Source organism: Calypte anna, chromosome 21 (assembly GCF_003957555.1).
Source record: "Calypte anna isolate BGI_N300 chromosome 21, bCalAnn1_v1.p, whole genome shotgun sequence".
Lineage (NCBI taxonomy): Eukaryota > Metazoa > Chordata > Aves > Apodiformes > Trochilidae > Calypte > Calypte anna.
In genome coordinates, this window is record NC_044266.1 from 901,977 (window position 1) to 918,079 (window position 16,103).

The window sequence follows — 16,103 nt, forward strand, 5'->3', positions numbered from 1 at the left end:
GATCACCTTTCACACTAATTAGTAGCAAATCTGTCCCTGGCATTAGCTTCATATAAAATTAGTCTGAAAGAGTTGAGCTGTCAGTATGTCAGAGCTCCACTTGCACTCTTAAAACAACGAAAGTCCTTGTTCCTTTGGAAAGTTGTCAAAGTCCTATTAATTGAAAGTAGAGTGAGGATCTTAATTAGAAATGTGGGAGGTCTGCCTGGCACATGTCCATAGGACCCCTTGCTGCCTAGAACAATGCTCCCACCTCAGTTTGCAGGAGAGGAATGGGATAGGGGACTATGGAAGCTCTAATTAGGGAGGTAATTAAGGGAGAAGTTTCCTTTGGCATTGGAGAATGTTTGATAGCTGCTGCTCTGTTTCTGATAAGTCTGCAGATGTCAAGTGTTGACACCAGTGTTTTGACACTGAGTTTGCTGTGGGGTGAACTTAACTATTGTGCATCCAGCTGAGAAATGCTGGATAATGACCTGTGCTTTGAGAAGCTCTCAGTGTGGGCATGCTTGGAGAGACCCAAATGTTTGAGAAGAGGAGCTGTGGCAGATTTCCAGTTGTTGCTGCAGTACATATCTTCTTTACCATAGTGTGTGCCAAGGAATCTGAACAAAAAAGGCTGTGAGTACAAACAATTGCAATGGGAACTTGAACAGTAGTAGCTGAAAATTCAGTTCTTAGCAATTATTGCTGAGACTTTCAAGACTCTGTCATATATAAACAACTGTCAGGGACTTGGGGAGCCCCTCAAGTTTTGAAGTGACCAGATGGCCATGCATGGGACACTGGCAGGCTTGAGAGCGGGACCTGGGTTCCTGGTTGTAGTCTGTTCTGTGACAATGGCTAGAAGCCTTTCTCTGGTAGTACTGCAGAACAATTAAGGTTTTCAGGGCTTCAAAGAACTTCAAAAACAAGGCAAGACAAGGTGTAGGGATATAGCAGATGGGTACAAGCATAAAGCAGGAGTGGACAATATAGTTGTTCTTCCCTACTTCATATCCGAGCCTCTGCAGAGGTGTGTTACAAGTCTTCATTGAAAAAGCAGTAACATATTTCTGTGATTAATTGGTAAAAACTTTTTGCATTTATGAGGATTGGAAGCTTTGTGTTTTTTTCTCTTAACTGGGAGCTTGGCTATGACTTGTTCCTGAGACCCTGTCACTTCTGCTCTCTGCAGTGTCACAGAACCTCTTTACAGCTTCGTCACACAGATGCTGCTCTATTCTTTTCTGCTTTCAAGGCCTGTTTGATTTAGGACTTTGATGTGCTTTTGTCCCTCAGGCAGGGCCTACTCTGCTGTTGATAAAAGTCAAGGAGGACATATTTTAACCTCCTAGGCTATGCTTTATTCTAATCTCTGTCACACATTGAAGGGCTTTTGTCAGACAGTCTCAATGAACTCTGTCATCCTCTAATGAAGAAACAGGAGCAGAGGGTCAGGCAGAAAGTCCCAGGTCATTAATGGGACAGGCACTGAACCAGAGCACAAAATGATTCTTGTTTAGACTGAAGACTTGGATATCTGGGAGTGTTTTATGAATATAATCCTTATAATCATGGTTTGTGAAGGTACTCACTGAATTACAGTAGTGGTTCCGGACCCTCGCACCCCAAGCGATGTTGGCTAAATTAGAAAAACCTAGGAAAGGGGATTTTAATTTGGGTATAGAGCTTACAAAAAAACTTACGGATTTAAATTCCCACCTTAACCTGTCCTATGAACTCAAGGCTACCTGTGTGCTGTTTGTGAGGTACAAAACATTGTTAAAATTGAAGTGTGTTTGCATACTGGTAACACTACTGTTATCTGTTGTAGCTGTGTATAGTCCAAACAAGGGAACATGTGAAGTCTTTCTGTTTAATAATTTAAAATTTAATAACCAGGGAATAGATCGCTGGAAAAAAGGAAAAGGGAAAAAACAAACAGGTTGTACTGTTAGTATAGTGAGCTCTTCTGATCTAGTTTATATAAACCAGAGGTATTTTGGTTGGAATATCTAGAAATACTGGAGTTGCTCTAAGCTATCAGTGCCTCCTCAGATCTGCAAAAAAGCCCTTTTATTTGTCTCACATCTGTTTACCCATTCCAGCTCCAGCTGAATCCAGCTGTGCACTGGCTTTTAAGGAAACACCTTTTACAGTGATCAAAAATCAATTCCCTTCCATTTTTGTTTTTTAATTGAATGATAGGAGAAGCATAAATTGAAGTTTTAATTTACTCAGTGGCCAGCACATTGCTACTCAGAAGTCTTAAAAATATATCTTTGTGTAATCTATATATTTAATTATTATAGTAACAAAATAATGATATATTTATATTTAATAAGCCACTACAGAAAAGCTAAAGAGGAAAAGGGAGGGAAACTGCATTTAGATACTGGGCCTTTTCCACTTCCTTCTGTAACTGTTCTGGAATTGTTTTGGCTGTTTGGAATGGGCTTAAAAGTGCCAACAAATTCCTGCTGATGAGGTGTTAGGATCTGACCGAAGCATTCCAGGTGCAGTCCTGCTGCAGGCAGCAAAATCATGTTGGATTGAGTCAGGGCAGACAGAAAAAGATACATACATTATTGCCATCATTCATCCATCTCCACTTCTCTCTGCCTTTCACTTTCTTCGTAGCTAATACTTGTGAAGTATTCAAGACCACGTAAATACCACATAAATCTGTGTCTTGCCATCTCAGCTGTGTATGACACTGCTGTAATCTAACTGCCATGGCAGTGCTTTACATGTGCTGAATGTGCTTTCCTTCCTCATTAGAAGGAGTTTTTGTTCACTTATGGGTCTCCTGAACCTGCAACACAACCCTAAACCACATGCTTTGTGTTTCCTTTGTCTGCTGGAACAGGACACTGCAACCCCAGATCCCCTGTCAGCAGGACTGACCTTTCTAGGTTGTTTATTTTCAAGGACAGCCCAACTTCCACTAATTTGTCCCGAGTTATTCAGGGAGTAGCTGAAGCTTGCCCACCCCCTGAGGGCATTCACTCACTGAGGGAGGGTTTTCTGTCAGCAGTTTCCAGTCTCCATGGCAGAGCTGGAGGTCAGTGGCTGTGTAGAGCTGAGGGACGTAGAGCTGAGGTAACACGGGATATGGAGCTGAGGTAACACGGGACATAGAGCTGAGGTAACGGGACAGAGCTGAGGTAACGTGGGACATAGAGCTGAGGTAACGGGACATAGAGCTGAGGTAACACGGGACATAGAGCTGAGGTAACGTGGGACATAAAACTGAGGTAACACGGGACATAGAGCTGAGGAAACACAGGACATAGAGCTGAGATAACGTGGGACATAGAGCTGAGATAACGTGGGACATAGAGCTGAGATAACGTGGGACATAGAGCTGAGGTAACGGGACATAGAGCTGACAGGAGCTGCCCCAGCTGCTAACAGGAGCCACCCTCCAGGGGGGAGAACACAGGGGTCCTGGGGTTGCTTGGCAGGGTGTTGGTGGGGTGAGCAGGGGGCCAGGCTGTGGGTGCTGTCCTTGGGTTCCCAGGCTGTGTTGGGGCTGCGAGGTAGCAGAAAACTGGGGGGGCCTGAGGCAGGAGAGTGTGTTGTGATGAGAGGGAGGGTCAGGGTCTTTCTGTGTGGCTGAAGGGGAGAAACCTGGGGAAAGAAGATTAATTCAACTATATCCTACCTGGCTATATTCTAAAGTCTAAAATTATGCCAATTCCAGAGGTCTGCTTATGTGTGGTTTATTGGGATAAAGAGAGCTCTGTCATATACAGGATCCCATTAAAAATGTGGCTATGAAAGGATCTGGGTTTTCAGAACTGATTAGGGAAAAAGAGTGACTTGTGTCCAGCAGACGTGGTTACCAAGTGTGTTGTGGCAATGGCAGAGTGGCAAATGGCAAAGTCAATGCAAATGATTTTTGTTCTATTTTCCCAGTCCTTCAAGATACACTGCTTACCCCATGTGCTGCCTCTTGGGCACAGCTTTCCTTGGGACTATGTTATGGAGGAAGAGCATTCATATATATATATATACACACACATATATATATATATTTCATAATCTTTGAGTCTTCAGGAATTTAATTTTCCAGTGTCCTGGGAGGAGCCCTGAACTGGCTCTTTTTTTCCTCTTACACTGTGCATGAAAAATAACTTCTTGGACAAGCTCCTTGGACATCTGGATCTGTTTGTTGGACTTGGACAGTGATAGTCACAGAGCACGCTGGGGATTTCCTTAAGTGGGCACAGTGTGGGCAGGGAAATGGTCACTCCCACGTTTTTGAAGTGTTTTGGTAGGAGCCAGCCACAGCAGGAGAGGCAACAGGAGCTCCACTCACAGCAGCGGTCCCCTCTGAGACCCACTCCCAGTAGGAGATATTGTCCCAAGTGGTGTCACCACCTGCTGAGGCCATTGGAACCAGTCCGATGCTATCCAGAAGCACAGCCCCGCGTGTATCACTGTAGGTATTAACATTCATTTCAACTGAAGTTGCTAAGCAGTCAGTGCCCTTTTCTTTTCTTTTTTTTTTGTTTTGTTTTGTTCAGGGGAACGGTGTAGAAATGAGACAATGTACCATGGATCTAAAGGCAGAGGCCTGAACTTGAAACTTGATAAGCTTCATGGTTTTTTTAACACCACAAGCCTGTGACTTTGAGGCAGTTCCTAGAGGACAGCAGTCAATCCCTGAGGTCTTATATGTTTCTCACCTTCTAACAAACCTCCTAAACATTTTTATGGGCAAAAATAATTACACCCATGTTCCTCAGGCACAAAGAAATATCAGAAGTATTACACAGTTTCACATGTAATTCTGACTGCAGACATTCCTCCTTTATGAAGGTTTTCTACTCTGTAATTGAAGAGGCAGATCTCTTGGACCTGGGAGGGAGTTGTGAGTTGGGAGAGTGTCTTTTAAAATATCAGTTTGTCTTTGAAGCCTGTTGTGTTTATTTCTTGACCAGGTGCCTTATCAAACTGAGCCTTTCTTGTTTCAGGGAAAGGAACTTTCTTGACAAAATGGAGCACTTACAGATTATGCATGTGCTAATGAGAGGTCCCTGAAAGGAAGCAGGCAGAGGAATTTGCTTTGCAGAGGGGAATCTATAAAATGCATCCAGAAAAAGATGAATCACTGGTACCTTCAAATAAATGGCATTCTTACTGAGGGGATTATCCACAGGACTGTTTGTGTGTCTGACAACATTTGCACAGACAGAGATTAACAAAAAATTGTTCTGAAGCATCTTATGCATGTGTGACAGTGTGACTTTATTATAGCTGAACTGCCCAGACCGGGTGCTGTAGCACTGGGGACAGGAACACGTAGCACAGATGAGTGAAAGGAGGTTTTATAGGCAAGGTACTAATAGAATTTGTCAAAGAATGTTGTTTAATGTTTTGTGTGCTGATAGACCTATTCATACCCGGCTGAAATTCAGTTTGCTGCTTTTCCAAAATCTTCATATGTACTTTCCTATTAACATCAACTTCTCATGGCCTTTCTAATTGATGTTCTAATGCCATTATGGTACTTGTTCATGCCTGCCACTTCTGCCTTGGTCTGTTTATGGCTTGCCCATGAATTGAGCTGTAGACAAATGAAAAAGTTAGGAAAAAAAGGTAGGTCAGCAGGCGGGCCAGCCAGGGCAGTAAGCTCTCCAGCTGTTGAATGAGATCAGGTTCTGCAAAGAGCTTTGTTTTGGCATAAGGATCCTCCTGCAGAGCTCTCTGCAGCTTCCAGTGTGACTGTATGCTACTCACAGTGTCACTTCTGTGCTCTTCCTCTTTGCTTTGTGATACTCCATGTATTTTGTTCTTACAGTCCCTCGGATCAATGGGCACCCGAAACTGGACAGGCACCGTGAGCATCCTCCTGGTTATGACAGCTCTTCTACCATGATGAGCAGTGAGCTGGAATCAAGCAGTTTCATTGACTCTGATGATGATGACAACACAAGCAGGTAGGGCATTTGCGTAGTGACTGAACTGTTAATCCTGCCTGCATCTGTTTACCAGCCACTTGACTGTATTTCTGGGCTTTTTTGAAACCTGCTGACAGGTCAGATGAGAAGGTTTATATCTTCTTGATGAGAAGGCTTATGTCTTCTCTATTTCTGTTTCTTTATTTTATTTTTCTTCCCCCTGCTACTTACAATTTGAACACTGATAAGTCTCCAGGAATATCATGCTATCTATAAACCAAAGTTACTCAGGTTGCTGTCCAAGCTGTCTGTAGTGACTGTTCCAATTAAGAGAAACTCTGTTCATATTCTCTCCTTTTAATAGCAAGAATGATCACATTTTAAGATCAAAGCAATGAGCAACTCTCTACCTACTTATAAAGAACTGGTGTGAATATTGCAACAAAATACCTTCAGCATAGGTTCTAATAAGCATGTACTTCACTAAAGCTCAGTTGTAAAGGAATTCCTATGTAATTGCAGTCTGAGACCTATGAGAAGTAAAGGAATTCATCAAAGCTAATACTATTGCAAAGGCAGGCTGTGATGCCATGTATTTGACTTATTAATTATATTTTCTTTTTATGTAGACTGAGAATGTGAATTATTCCTTGCTTTTTGAAAAAAAAACCTTTAAATTTCAAGCCATCCTTGTAAATCTCTATTTTTGTTGTTCCATAAAAGTTTTGTAAGCCAATTAATTTCATGAAATCAAAATACCTCTTTTTAAAGATGTAATCTCAATCAAAATTAATATTCTTTGCTCTCCTGCTGGCAATGACAGCATTCTCTGTACACTGTCTCTGGAGCTGTTGTTCATCCAATGAGCTGTGAAACCTGTTACAGATCTCTGGTGGTTCAGAGAGATCTGAAGCTAAAACAAATAACATGCAGCATGATATTCTTAAATTTTAGGTAGAATGGAAACAGCAAAGAACAGCTATTCCTGGAGATACTAAATATTTGCTCTGTTTACAAACAGCTCACATAGCATATTGAATTTAGTGGATCTGTTTGGTCTTGCAATTAGTCATAGCTTAAAAACCTGTTGAAGACCAGCAGTTCCTTCAAATTCTGTTTAAAGCCTGTTTCCAACAGGTTGGAATAAACATTTAAAATTTGGTCCTGAATTAGTTTCAAGAACTTATTTTGCATTTCCAATGAAGTTGCCAACACCTGGAGATACAGAAAATTAGACTTCTGGATGCTTTGTAGTTGACCTGAACATTCACAGGCATAAAGAGCTGACAAGATCAGTAGTTAACCTAAGTGTACTCCATGCCTTCCCAAGGCCTTTAGGGCTTCTAACCCTCCTTCAAGCCCACAAAAACAACAGCTGGTTTTATTTCTTGTAAATGTATTAATCCATTGCAGCAAGATATGCAGTAGAGCAGAATTAACACAGTCAGGGTGGCCACAGAAGCACATTATGCTGTGGACCCAGATAAATCTTTCTCTATTAATAAAGCAAAGCTTCCTGCGTCTGACCTGAGAAGAGACTCTTGGAAGGTGCTGTGTAGGCCTTTTTCTTTCTAGGCTGGGGCAGAAGCTTTTGGCACACAGAATAGCTGCCAGGCCAGCTAGTCAGGAAGAACAACTAGATGGAATGCTCCAAGGTATGCTGTTGTGTTCTGGGGATGATGTTCTCAAGCAGATGGGAGATTGTGCTGGCAGGGAGAAGTTGTCTTCAGAGGCAAACACAGACAAATAGGAAATCAAGCATGCTCCAGATCTGCTGGAGACAGCAGCCTGGGCAAAAAGAGGTTGAAGGGGTAAGTGTGTTTAATAACAGCTGGTGTATTCTGCTGTCAGAACCTATGTTGTAAAGGAGATTGTACATGGAGGAGGTCACTGAGAGAAAACAGCAGATGCAAAGGGTGTTCCTGTCTTGGAAGTGAAGAGGTTGTAAGATTGAGGATGGTTTTTTGCTTTTATTTGTCATTGGTTTATTTTATTTTAACTTGCAGTAGTGCAGCAGAATTGTTTCATTTCCAGTCTGAGAAGTTGTGTTGTATTTAGTTAAAGAATAATCTTTAGTTTCAGTAAATTAATGTGTTGGCAAGTACTACAGGGCAGTATAGAACTTTTCAAGTAGTGTGAGTTAATAGTTTGTTTCCTTTGGTTTTGAAGTGTTGAACTTTAGAGTTGGTATTTCCAGTACAGATTGATGCAGAAATGTCATGGTAAACTTTACAGTAAAAGTCTTGTTTCTGTCTTCTGTGAAGCAAATAAAGGTCCAGCAGATATGACATCTGTAGCTGTAGGATTCTTGTCAGTAATTACTATTCTCAGTTCAATGTAACTCAATTAATTCACTGCAAAAAAAAATACTATGTTTATTTCTCATTTAAGAAATTAACGTGAGTTCTTTTTTAACTATATGGATAACCTTTCTTTAACAAATTCCTAACTTTCTATCTTACTTTGGGGAACGTAGGGGGGACAAATCATTATTCTTTTAAAAAATTTCTTCTGTGGGATTTGTTGGCTTTTTTGTTACAAGTGCAGTCAGATCTTTGGCCAGTAGTTAGTGCAGGAAATTGGTAATCATGATTCCAGATGTAATTTTCATATTTGCACTTTGTTTTTCCCAAAAGCTCAAATATGCCATCTTGTTTTGCTCATCAAATTGTAATAACATTGACTCATTTCTGAGGATACTTCAGAGACCAAAATAATAACATTTTCAGTAGAAAATGTCTGAGCTGCTATTTATCATCCAGATACTCCTAGAGTTTGAGAAGTGCAGTGTTTGTGAGTGATTCAGCAGGGATATGTTAAGGCTATGGATTTAAAAGAAATTAGAAGGAGAGATGATGGAGTTTACCAGAGCTTCATGAAAACAGATACAGAGTTCACCTCTTTTTCAGAAAGGGTGGAGACTGAAGTCTGATGTTTACATATCTGTTTTCATAGATTGTGGGAGTCTTGCTGAAACAAGCTTCTTGCCTTCTACTTAAGTTGCCTTAATAAGCTCATGTTTAAGTCATTAACCAGCTTCCCCCAAGAAGGGATGAAAAAACAGGAGCTGAGCAAGCTGGGCATTTAGGGTTCCTCCAGTGTAATAAGTAGCATTTTCTTCTGTTTTTCTATACAGAACAGGTAAATAAAGATTGCAATGACAGGCAGTGTTAGCTGAAGGCATTACCCCTTTCAGGGACATAGTAATGGGAATCTGAAGAAATGAAACTCTGTTTATGAATCTAATGAATTTCTTTATCCACAATAACCATGAGGGGATGCCATTGTAAAAAAAGTTGGTGACAGGAAGTGCTGCATACTCCTTAAGTGATGCACACTGGATAAAGCTATAAAACACTTGTGTAAACAATGAAAATCAATTGCCTGCATGCTGTGAATGGCTTTGAAGTGTGTTTATAGTAGTCAAAAGGATGGATAAAAATTTAAGGTTTTGTCCTTTCTGTTAGGGACTAGCTCAGCTGTCTTCAAAACTAGTGGAAAGTCTCTCCTCGTCATGAGAGAGAGCAGGGCTTGCACACCCTCATCTGTTGTCTGTAACAAGAAATGAAGCCTGTTTGCTTGCAGACTGGAACACTGAATTCATACTCTAATGCAGGAAAGGCACTTCATCTCTCCTAGTCTTTGAAACTATCTTGTGGCTTGACTTGTGTTCATGCAGAGAAGTCTTTTGCTTCATTAGTTTTTATTTTTCCCATTGAAAAAGCAAAGCCTCAGAAAACCAGGTGCTGGGAGCTGCTTCCACAGATGGAGAATTATCAAATTTTTGATCTCTTTTGAAAACATCACCTCTTGTCTCCTTAAATTAACTTGCCTTACTGGGAGGGGAAAAAGGAGTGTGTGAGGTTAGCATGCCTGAAATAGTTTTGTCAACTCAAAAAGAATGTCAAGAGATTCACACCCTCTGAGCAGCTCCATCTTCTGTAATGTTCATACTCTTTGATCCATACTGTAGGTTAGCTGGTACCCTCTCTGTGTTCCCAGTCAGGGGCTGAGATACTGAAGTACTCACTCTGGGACTGAGTAGCAGCTGGGGACAGTAAGTTCAGTAAGTTGTAAGCTGGCTGATGGCATCTGCACAATTTATTCTCTTCTGCATTTGTAGGAATCAGCCTTTTTTTTTTTTTTTTTTTTTTGGCAAGGTGCAGAGAAATGCAAATGGCTCAGCTTTCCAGAGCTGACATTTCCTTTCAATTTCCCTCAGGTTGAGTAGCTCCACAGAGCAGAGTACTTCATCCCGGCTCATACGGAAGCATAAACGCAGGAGGAGGAAACAAAGGATGCGGCAGATTGACAGGGTAAGGTTGGCAGCAGAATTTGCCAGGGAGGTGAATTGTGAATTTTGAGTGTACTGTGTCAATTAAGAAGGGATCCAGAGCAAATCTGTGCCCTGTTGACTTCATTGGAAAGGCTCCCTTTGGCACTAGTCTATTCTGGTCTAAATCCCACACCTGTGGAGTTCTGCACAGTAGGGTCAGGACTCTTTCTCCTCTCCCTCTCTCCTTTTACTGTTAAGTGGTCATATCTCTTGTCTCTTTCGAGGCCAGCCCCTGCAGGAGAACCTCCATTATGCTACTGGCTGATGTGGGCAAGAGGTATCTGTGGTGTTAGACATCTGATGGCCAAAATCTTCTGAGGAGAAATCTCTGTTTATTGGAAATAACAAATCTTCTCTCTTGCCCTTTTGTGTGACAGTCCAATGGTTGCTGAATGAGGATGGTCCAAATGCCACACTTCTTGAAGTAACTGTTTCGTTTTATAAATATCAGTCCTCACAGATCAAAGACTGAGTGTGCACACAAGAACTGGAGTAATGTTCTAGAAAATATTTGATAAGCTCATTTGTATTTCATTGTGGAGGCTGGGGTGTGTCTGCTGACTTCCTGAAGGATCATGTGGTGTTCACTCCTCTCTTCAGGGAGGAGCTGTGGTTAATAATTCACACTACGCTGAGCACTCTAGCATTTAAATGGTTGTCTGTCAGTCCTGGGGTCAGGAGGCAGAAATGATTCAACGTGAAGTTCAATTGAGAAACCTCAACATAGGACCTTGCTCTGTGTGTTTTGTAAACAGTTCCTGGGAGAAAGTGCAGATTGTGTTCCAGTTTTTTTTTTCCTTAGAAATTCTAAATGAAGAATAATTTTGAGGAGGCCACAGTGGCCTCCTGAATGCCTTCTAAATGGAAACCTGTTAATTAGTTCCCAATTAATTAATCTTCAGTAGTTATTTTTATTGTCTTAGTCTGAGCCATTTAAAACCATGAGAATTTTCTGTTGTATTTTGCAGTCATCTTCGTTCAGCAGCATCACTGATTCTACCATGTCCCTAAATATCATCACTGTCACACTCAACATGGGTAAGATGTTAACCTATGGTTTATTATGATGAATTTCAAGTGGTACAGAGATATTTTGTCATGGTGTCAGCTTTTAGAGCCAGTAGAAAGTTTCTCAATTTGAAAGGATGCCTAAAGGGAATGGTAGCAGAGAGCTGCTGCTCTGCTGACTGTGCCTGGATTCGGGTACCAGGTGGTTCTGAGCCATTTGCATAGACAAATCAGTGTTCTTCCCAAAAAGCCCTGGTCAGGAGCTGGAACTCCAGGATATGGCGTTTTGCTCTTATGTCTAGGGGTCAGACATTGTTAGGAGCAAGAATAGAAAGGCACTGGAGGTTTGCAGTTCTGCTGCTCATGCATTTCATTGTTTAGCCAGCTAGAAATGTGCAGGCCTGCCAATTCAGCACCTTGCAGTAGCACCAAATTCTTCCTGCCATTCTGACGTGTGGAAGAACATTGCCTTATGTTAGTGGGATGCCTAATTTCTAGGTGTAGACATGTCTTTTCAATGCCCTTTCTCTTGCTGTTTTTTTTTTTAATGTAACTTTTCAGTGTCTGGTGTGAAAAAATGTCTTCAGCAGGGTTTCCCTGAACGTGCCAGCCAGACATAGGCTATTAGGGTAACCTGAGGTAATTAAAAATCAAACGTAGCCCAGCAGATGTGTTGAGAGAACTGCTTTTCCAGGACTTGTAGTAGCCTGCTGTTAGCTCATCACTATCATTCCAATCACTTTGTTTGCTTTTGCTCCCCCCCCCTCCACTTTCTATCTGTGCAGAGAAGTATAACTTCCTGGGAATCAGCATTGTAGGACAGAGCAATGACCGGGGTGATGGTGGCATTTACATTGGCTCCATTATGAAAGGAGGGGCTGTGGCAGCAGATGGCAGGATTGAACCAGGAGACATGCTTCTGCAGGTTGGTCCATGTCCACAAATATGTGCTGCTGGCTTCTACTTTGGTGGCTCACCTCAGTCAGCTCACCAGATCCATGGGCTTGGTAACCAGTTAAGAGAATTCATTCCTACTGGGAGAAATTTGTCACAAAACTAGCATTTGCATCTCTGACTCTTCGTGAACTCTGCTGAAGAGTTGATGTGCTCTAAGAAGCAGTTTTTCTGCAGCTGCTGAAAGGAGTGGGAAGAGTTACAAGGCAAAGAAATTTGGAAACAGATAATTAAAATGTCTTGAGCTTTCCTGTTGCAAAGCCTGACCTCTGCTTTTTGCTACGTTTCAGGTGAATGATGTCAATTTTGAGAACATGAGCAATGATGATGCAGTACGGGTTTTACGGGAAATTGTCTCCAAACCAGGGTGAGCTTATTACCAAATCTTTTGCCACTTATTTTCTGCAGTTATTGGCACTGAGCAAACCTCAGAGAAATCAACATTTTCATCTCAGGAAGCGATTGGTGTGACTGCTGATCTCAACTCTTACCTCCTCAGTGTTAGTGATGAGTAGGTGAGGCTGGTTCCAGCGTACCTGCCAAAACCAGCATGAACTGGGAGTTGCCTGGGCTGTTTATAGGATGAGTGTTTGAGTATCTCAAGAGCTGATCTTTTGACAGATTTCACCAATAATGCATTTTCTTTACAAAACAAGAAATACTACTTTATTCTGAAAATACTTCAACAAGCATCTCAAAAGCATTCTCTGAATGCACTTGACAACTGTTGCATAGGAATAAATTTGTTTCAAAGCAGTTTTGAAACTGTTTTTGTTTTTAGCAGTTACAGCTGCTGCAGACAGAGCTAAGAGTCACCTTTACTTGCTTTCTTTCTTCCTAGACCTATCAGCCTAACAGTAGCCAAGTGCTGGGACCCTACTCCCAGGAGTTACTTCACCATCCCAAGGGGTGAGTACATGTTTCTGCTCTTTGTTGGGTCCCTGTGGAGCCTTCAAGCTTTAGAAAGTTTTCAGCCTTTAACAGAGAGATTTCCGCTCTCTGCATGTTTGGTATTTTTCAGTTTGGTTGTGGTGTGTGTTTGCTTTTTGTTTCAGGAGGCAGGGTTTTAAGATATTCTTTATGAGACTCCAGTGATTGATTCACATGGCTTTGAATCAAGCTCTTAACCTTTGGTGGCTATAGCTTCATTTTGTTAACCTTTCATTTGATAGAAGGTTAGGAGGATAATGATACCTCAGTGTTAGAAAGCTGTTTTGACACATGTACACTTCTTGGAAAGAGTTTAAATTGAGGATTTTTTAAATTTTGAGGCAGCAACATTATTTAATATACATAAACACTTGAAGATTATTTAATTTTAAAACTTATGGATTAATTAGCTTTTCAATAGTGATAAAAGATCTGTGCTTATGTGACAAACACAGCTTCCTCCTACTGGTGCTCTGCTTATGATACTGAAACCAGGTTGTTACCAGCCCTTCTGAGATGAGGATGGCATTGTCTGTCAAAATGATTGCAATAGACTCATGCAGACTGTGGGACTTAACTCAGGGAAGTCCTTAGGAAAACCAGCACAATCAAAAGAAAAATCCCACAAATCACACCTTTCAGATCTGCTGAAAACACTGACAGAGGAGTGCCATGGTGCCTCATCCCTGCAAACACAGCTCTAGAGTTCCTGTTCTGATTCACCTTCAGCAGAAGATTCACCTTCTGTCTGAGTGGTTACTTTGGATCCAAGATGGTTGGAATTAGGGAGAACTGATCCTGGCAGCTGGGGCAAAGCATCTGGTAGTACTTCATATCACAGCAAAGTGAGCATCTCTGTCACTGTGTGGAACAGTAGTAGAAGGTATTGCTACTGGACTGGAAGCTTCTTTCCTCCAGGTGGAAACATTTCACTTCTACTGCAGTTATGGGACCACAAGTACCATGGTTGTTTCCTATGAGGCTTGTGCACCCCAGACAACTTCCTTCTTACTTTTAAGTCGTAGTGTTTATTACAAATCTAATTCCATTTCTCTTTTTCTCTCTTTCTTTTGTGTTTTACAGCTGAACCAGTGAGGCCAATTGACCCAGCAGCGTGGATCTCTCATACCACAGCCATGACGGGAGCGTACCCCCGTTACGGTATGAGCCCCTCCATGAGCATCACCACATCTACCAGCTCCTCACTAACAAGCTCAATTCCTGATTCGGAAAGTAAGTCACACTGTGGCCAGCCCAGGGCAGGTGTCTTCTGCTCGGGGCCAGCAGTGCAGAGCTGTGCCCAAAACCGACCCCAGCCACAAGCACGATGAAACCGACAGCTGCCACAGAACTCTTGAATGCTTTCTTTAAATTTGTCATTCTTTTGGGCAGCATAAAAGGGTTTTATTCCAGAGGTCAGAAGTTAATGCAATGGTGTTTTGCCAGGGTTCACTCTACTGGTAAGGTAGAGTGGTTTCTGGTCCTTTTTAAAAATGACAAGGCAGGCCTCCAACTTGATCCCCTCAGGTGAACATGAGAACTTCCTCCCTTGCATTTGACTGGTGTTTAATAGATGTAAATAGCTGACTTCAGAGAGATGTCATGGGTAATGATGGTAGTGTAGCATTTAGGAATTCTTCCACTGATACTCACATAGCTTTCTTTTATACTGTTTTAGAATTTATTAAAGAAGGAAAAAATAAATTTAATGTCCCATGTGAAGTTACCACTAGAGTTCACTGTTCTTTCCTGGACTGCCTGTCCGTGGCAGTCCCTAAACTAGTCTTACCCATGTAACCATGTCTTGGTTCCTTATTTTGGAAATTTTTCATCAAAGAATATAAAATCTGCTTTTCTTTTACTCTTCTCTTGCTTTCTGATGTAAGCATGGGATAAAAGCTAGCATTTGGTTTTAAATACATGGCAATAAGGCAAAACAAATAAGGAACATGGTCTTCAAGAACACTGTTCCCCAAAGTCCTAGTTGAAGAAAGTGAAGAAAGCACTTCTGTTTACTTGCCATGAAAGTTTTGAGGTGCTCTACACTTCATTATTATGAGTTTGTTTCCTGCCATATAATATGGAAGAATTTTTCTAGAGATGCAACCTGCATGTCAGTTTTGGTTATTTGTAGGAAGGAGATTTGTTGTGTTTGTTTATAAACACATAGAAATCTTGAAGTGGCTTTAAAGTTCTGAGGAGATTATCTCCTTTGTGGAACAATCCTGCCTCAGTGTGCATTCATTGAAAGATAAATACATGTTTAACAAGGGGTGATAAAGTGTGTGACAGATCTGGAGACTAAATTTATGACTGAGGGACTTTTTGTAAGATTTTTCCAGAAAGAAAGGGAGGATACCATTAAAAACAAACAAACAAAACCAACACAGAAAACAACACCTGAAAGACTTTAAAGACCAACGTGGTGTTGGTGATTAGTGACAGATTCTTCCTTGGACAAATGCATGGCTGAGGGAGGAAAGTTGCTCTTGCAGGGACCAGTTAAGTCCCATCAGACTACATAGGTTTCTGCCTGGAAATCACACCTCACCTTGGACTGAAAGGGCAGTTATCCTTTCTGTAGGTGTAGTAGCTCAGTGCCTCTTCATTCAGGGGCAGAACCACTGAAAGGGAAATACACCTGCAGTAGAAAGCAAGTGAACCACTTACCTGATGACTGCTTTATCTTGAGATGTTTTTTCAGCCTTACAGGTGCTAAAGATTGCTGAAATCAAATGTATCTGCTGATTGCTGTCAAACAAGAGTCTGTTACTCCACGTTCCACTTGAATTATTCATGTATCGTGTGCCTTGACATAGAGTGTTGTGATTGGGAAGTGCAGAACGCAGGCGTCCTCTCAATCATACTTCTAAAATAAAGGTTATTTGGGAGCAGAACCATGTTTCTGGAGACAGCTTCTCATTTCTATGCCAGTGACTTAAAATGTTTCCTTTCCTGAATGCAAGAAAATGCAGAGTACCCCT

The 16,103-nt window shown here is 41.5% G+C and overlaps 1 protein-coding gene across 9 annotated transcripts in view; it reads left to right on the forward strand.

Annotated features, from left to right (window-relative positions):
* The window catches only part of DVL1 (dishevelled segment polarity protein 1), a 69,812-nt gene that overhangs the window by 42,338 nt on the left and 11,371 nt on the right, over nucleotides 1-16,103 (forward strand). For 4 of the 9 annotated variants that reach the window (XM_030463854.1, XM_030463857.1, XM_030463858.1 and 1 more), the window contains 8 exons: nucleotides 4,255-4,429; nucleotides 5,792-5,930; nucleotides 10,114-10,207; nucleotides 11,196-11,265; nucleotides 12,021-12,160; nucleotides 12,480-12,556; nucleotides 13,031-13,098; nucleotides 14,203-14,352. In XM_030463854.1, the coding sequence (XP_030319714.1) occupies nucleotides 4,255-4,429; nucleotides 5,792-5,930; nucleotides 10,114-10,207; nucleotides 11,196-11,265; nucleotides 12,021-12,160; nucleotides 12,480-12,556; nucleotides 13,031-13,098; nucleotides 14,203-14,352 (913 nt within the window). The remainder of the gene's footprint in view (nucleotides 1-4,254; nucleotides 4,430-5,791; nucleotides 5,931-10,113; nucleotides 10,208-11,195; nucleotides 11,266-12,020; nucleotides 12,161-12,479; nucleotides 12,557-13,030; nucleotides 13,099-14,202; nucleotides 14,353-16,103) is intronic. The other 5 variants (XM_030463856.1, XM_030463861.1, XM_030463862.1 and 2 more) reach the window with 3 other exon arrangements.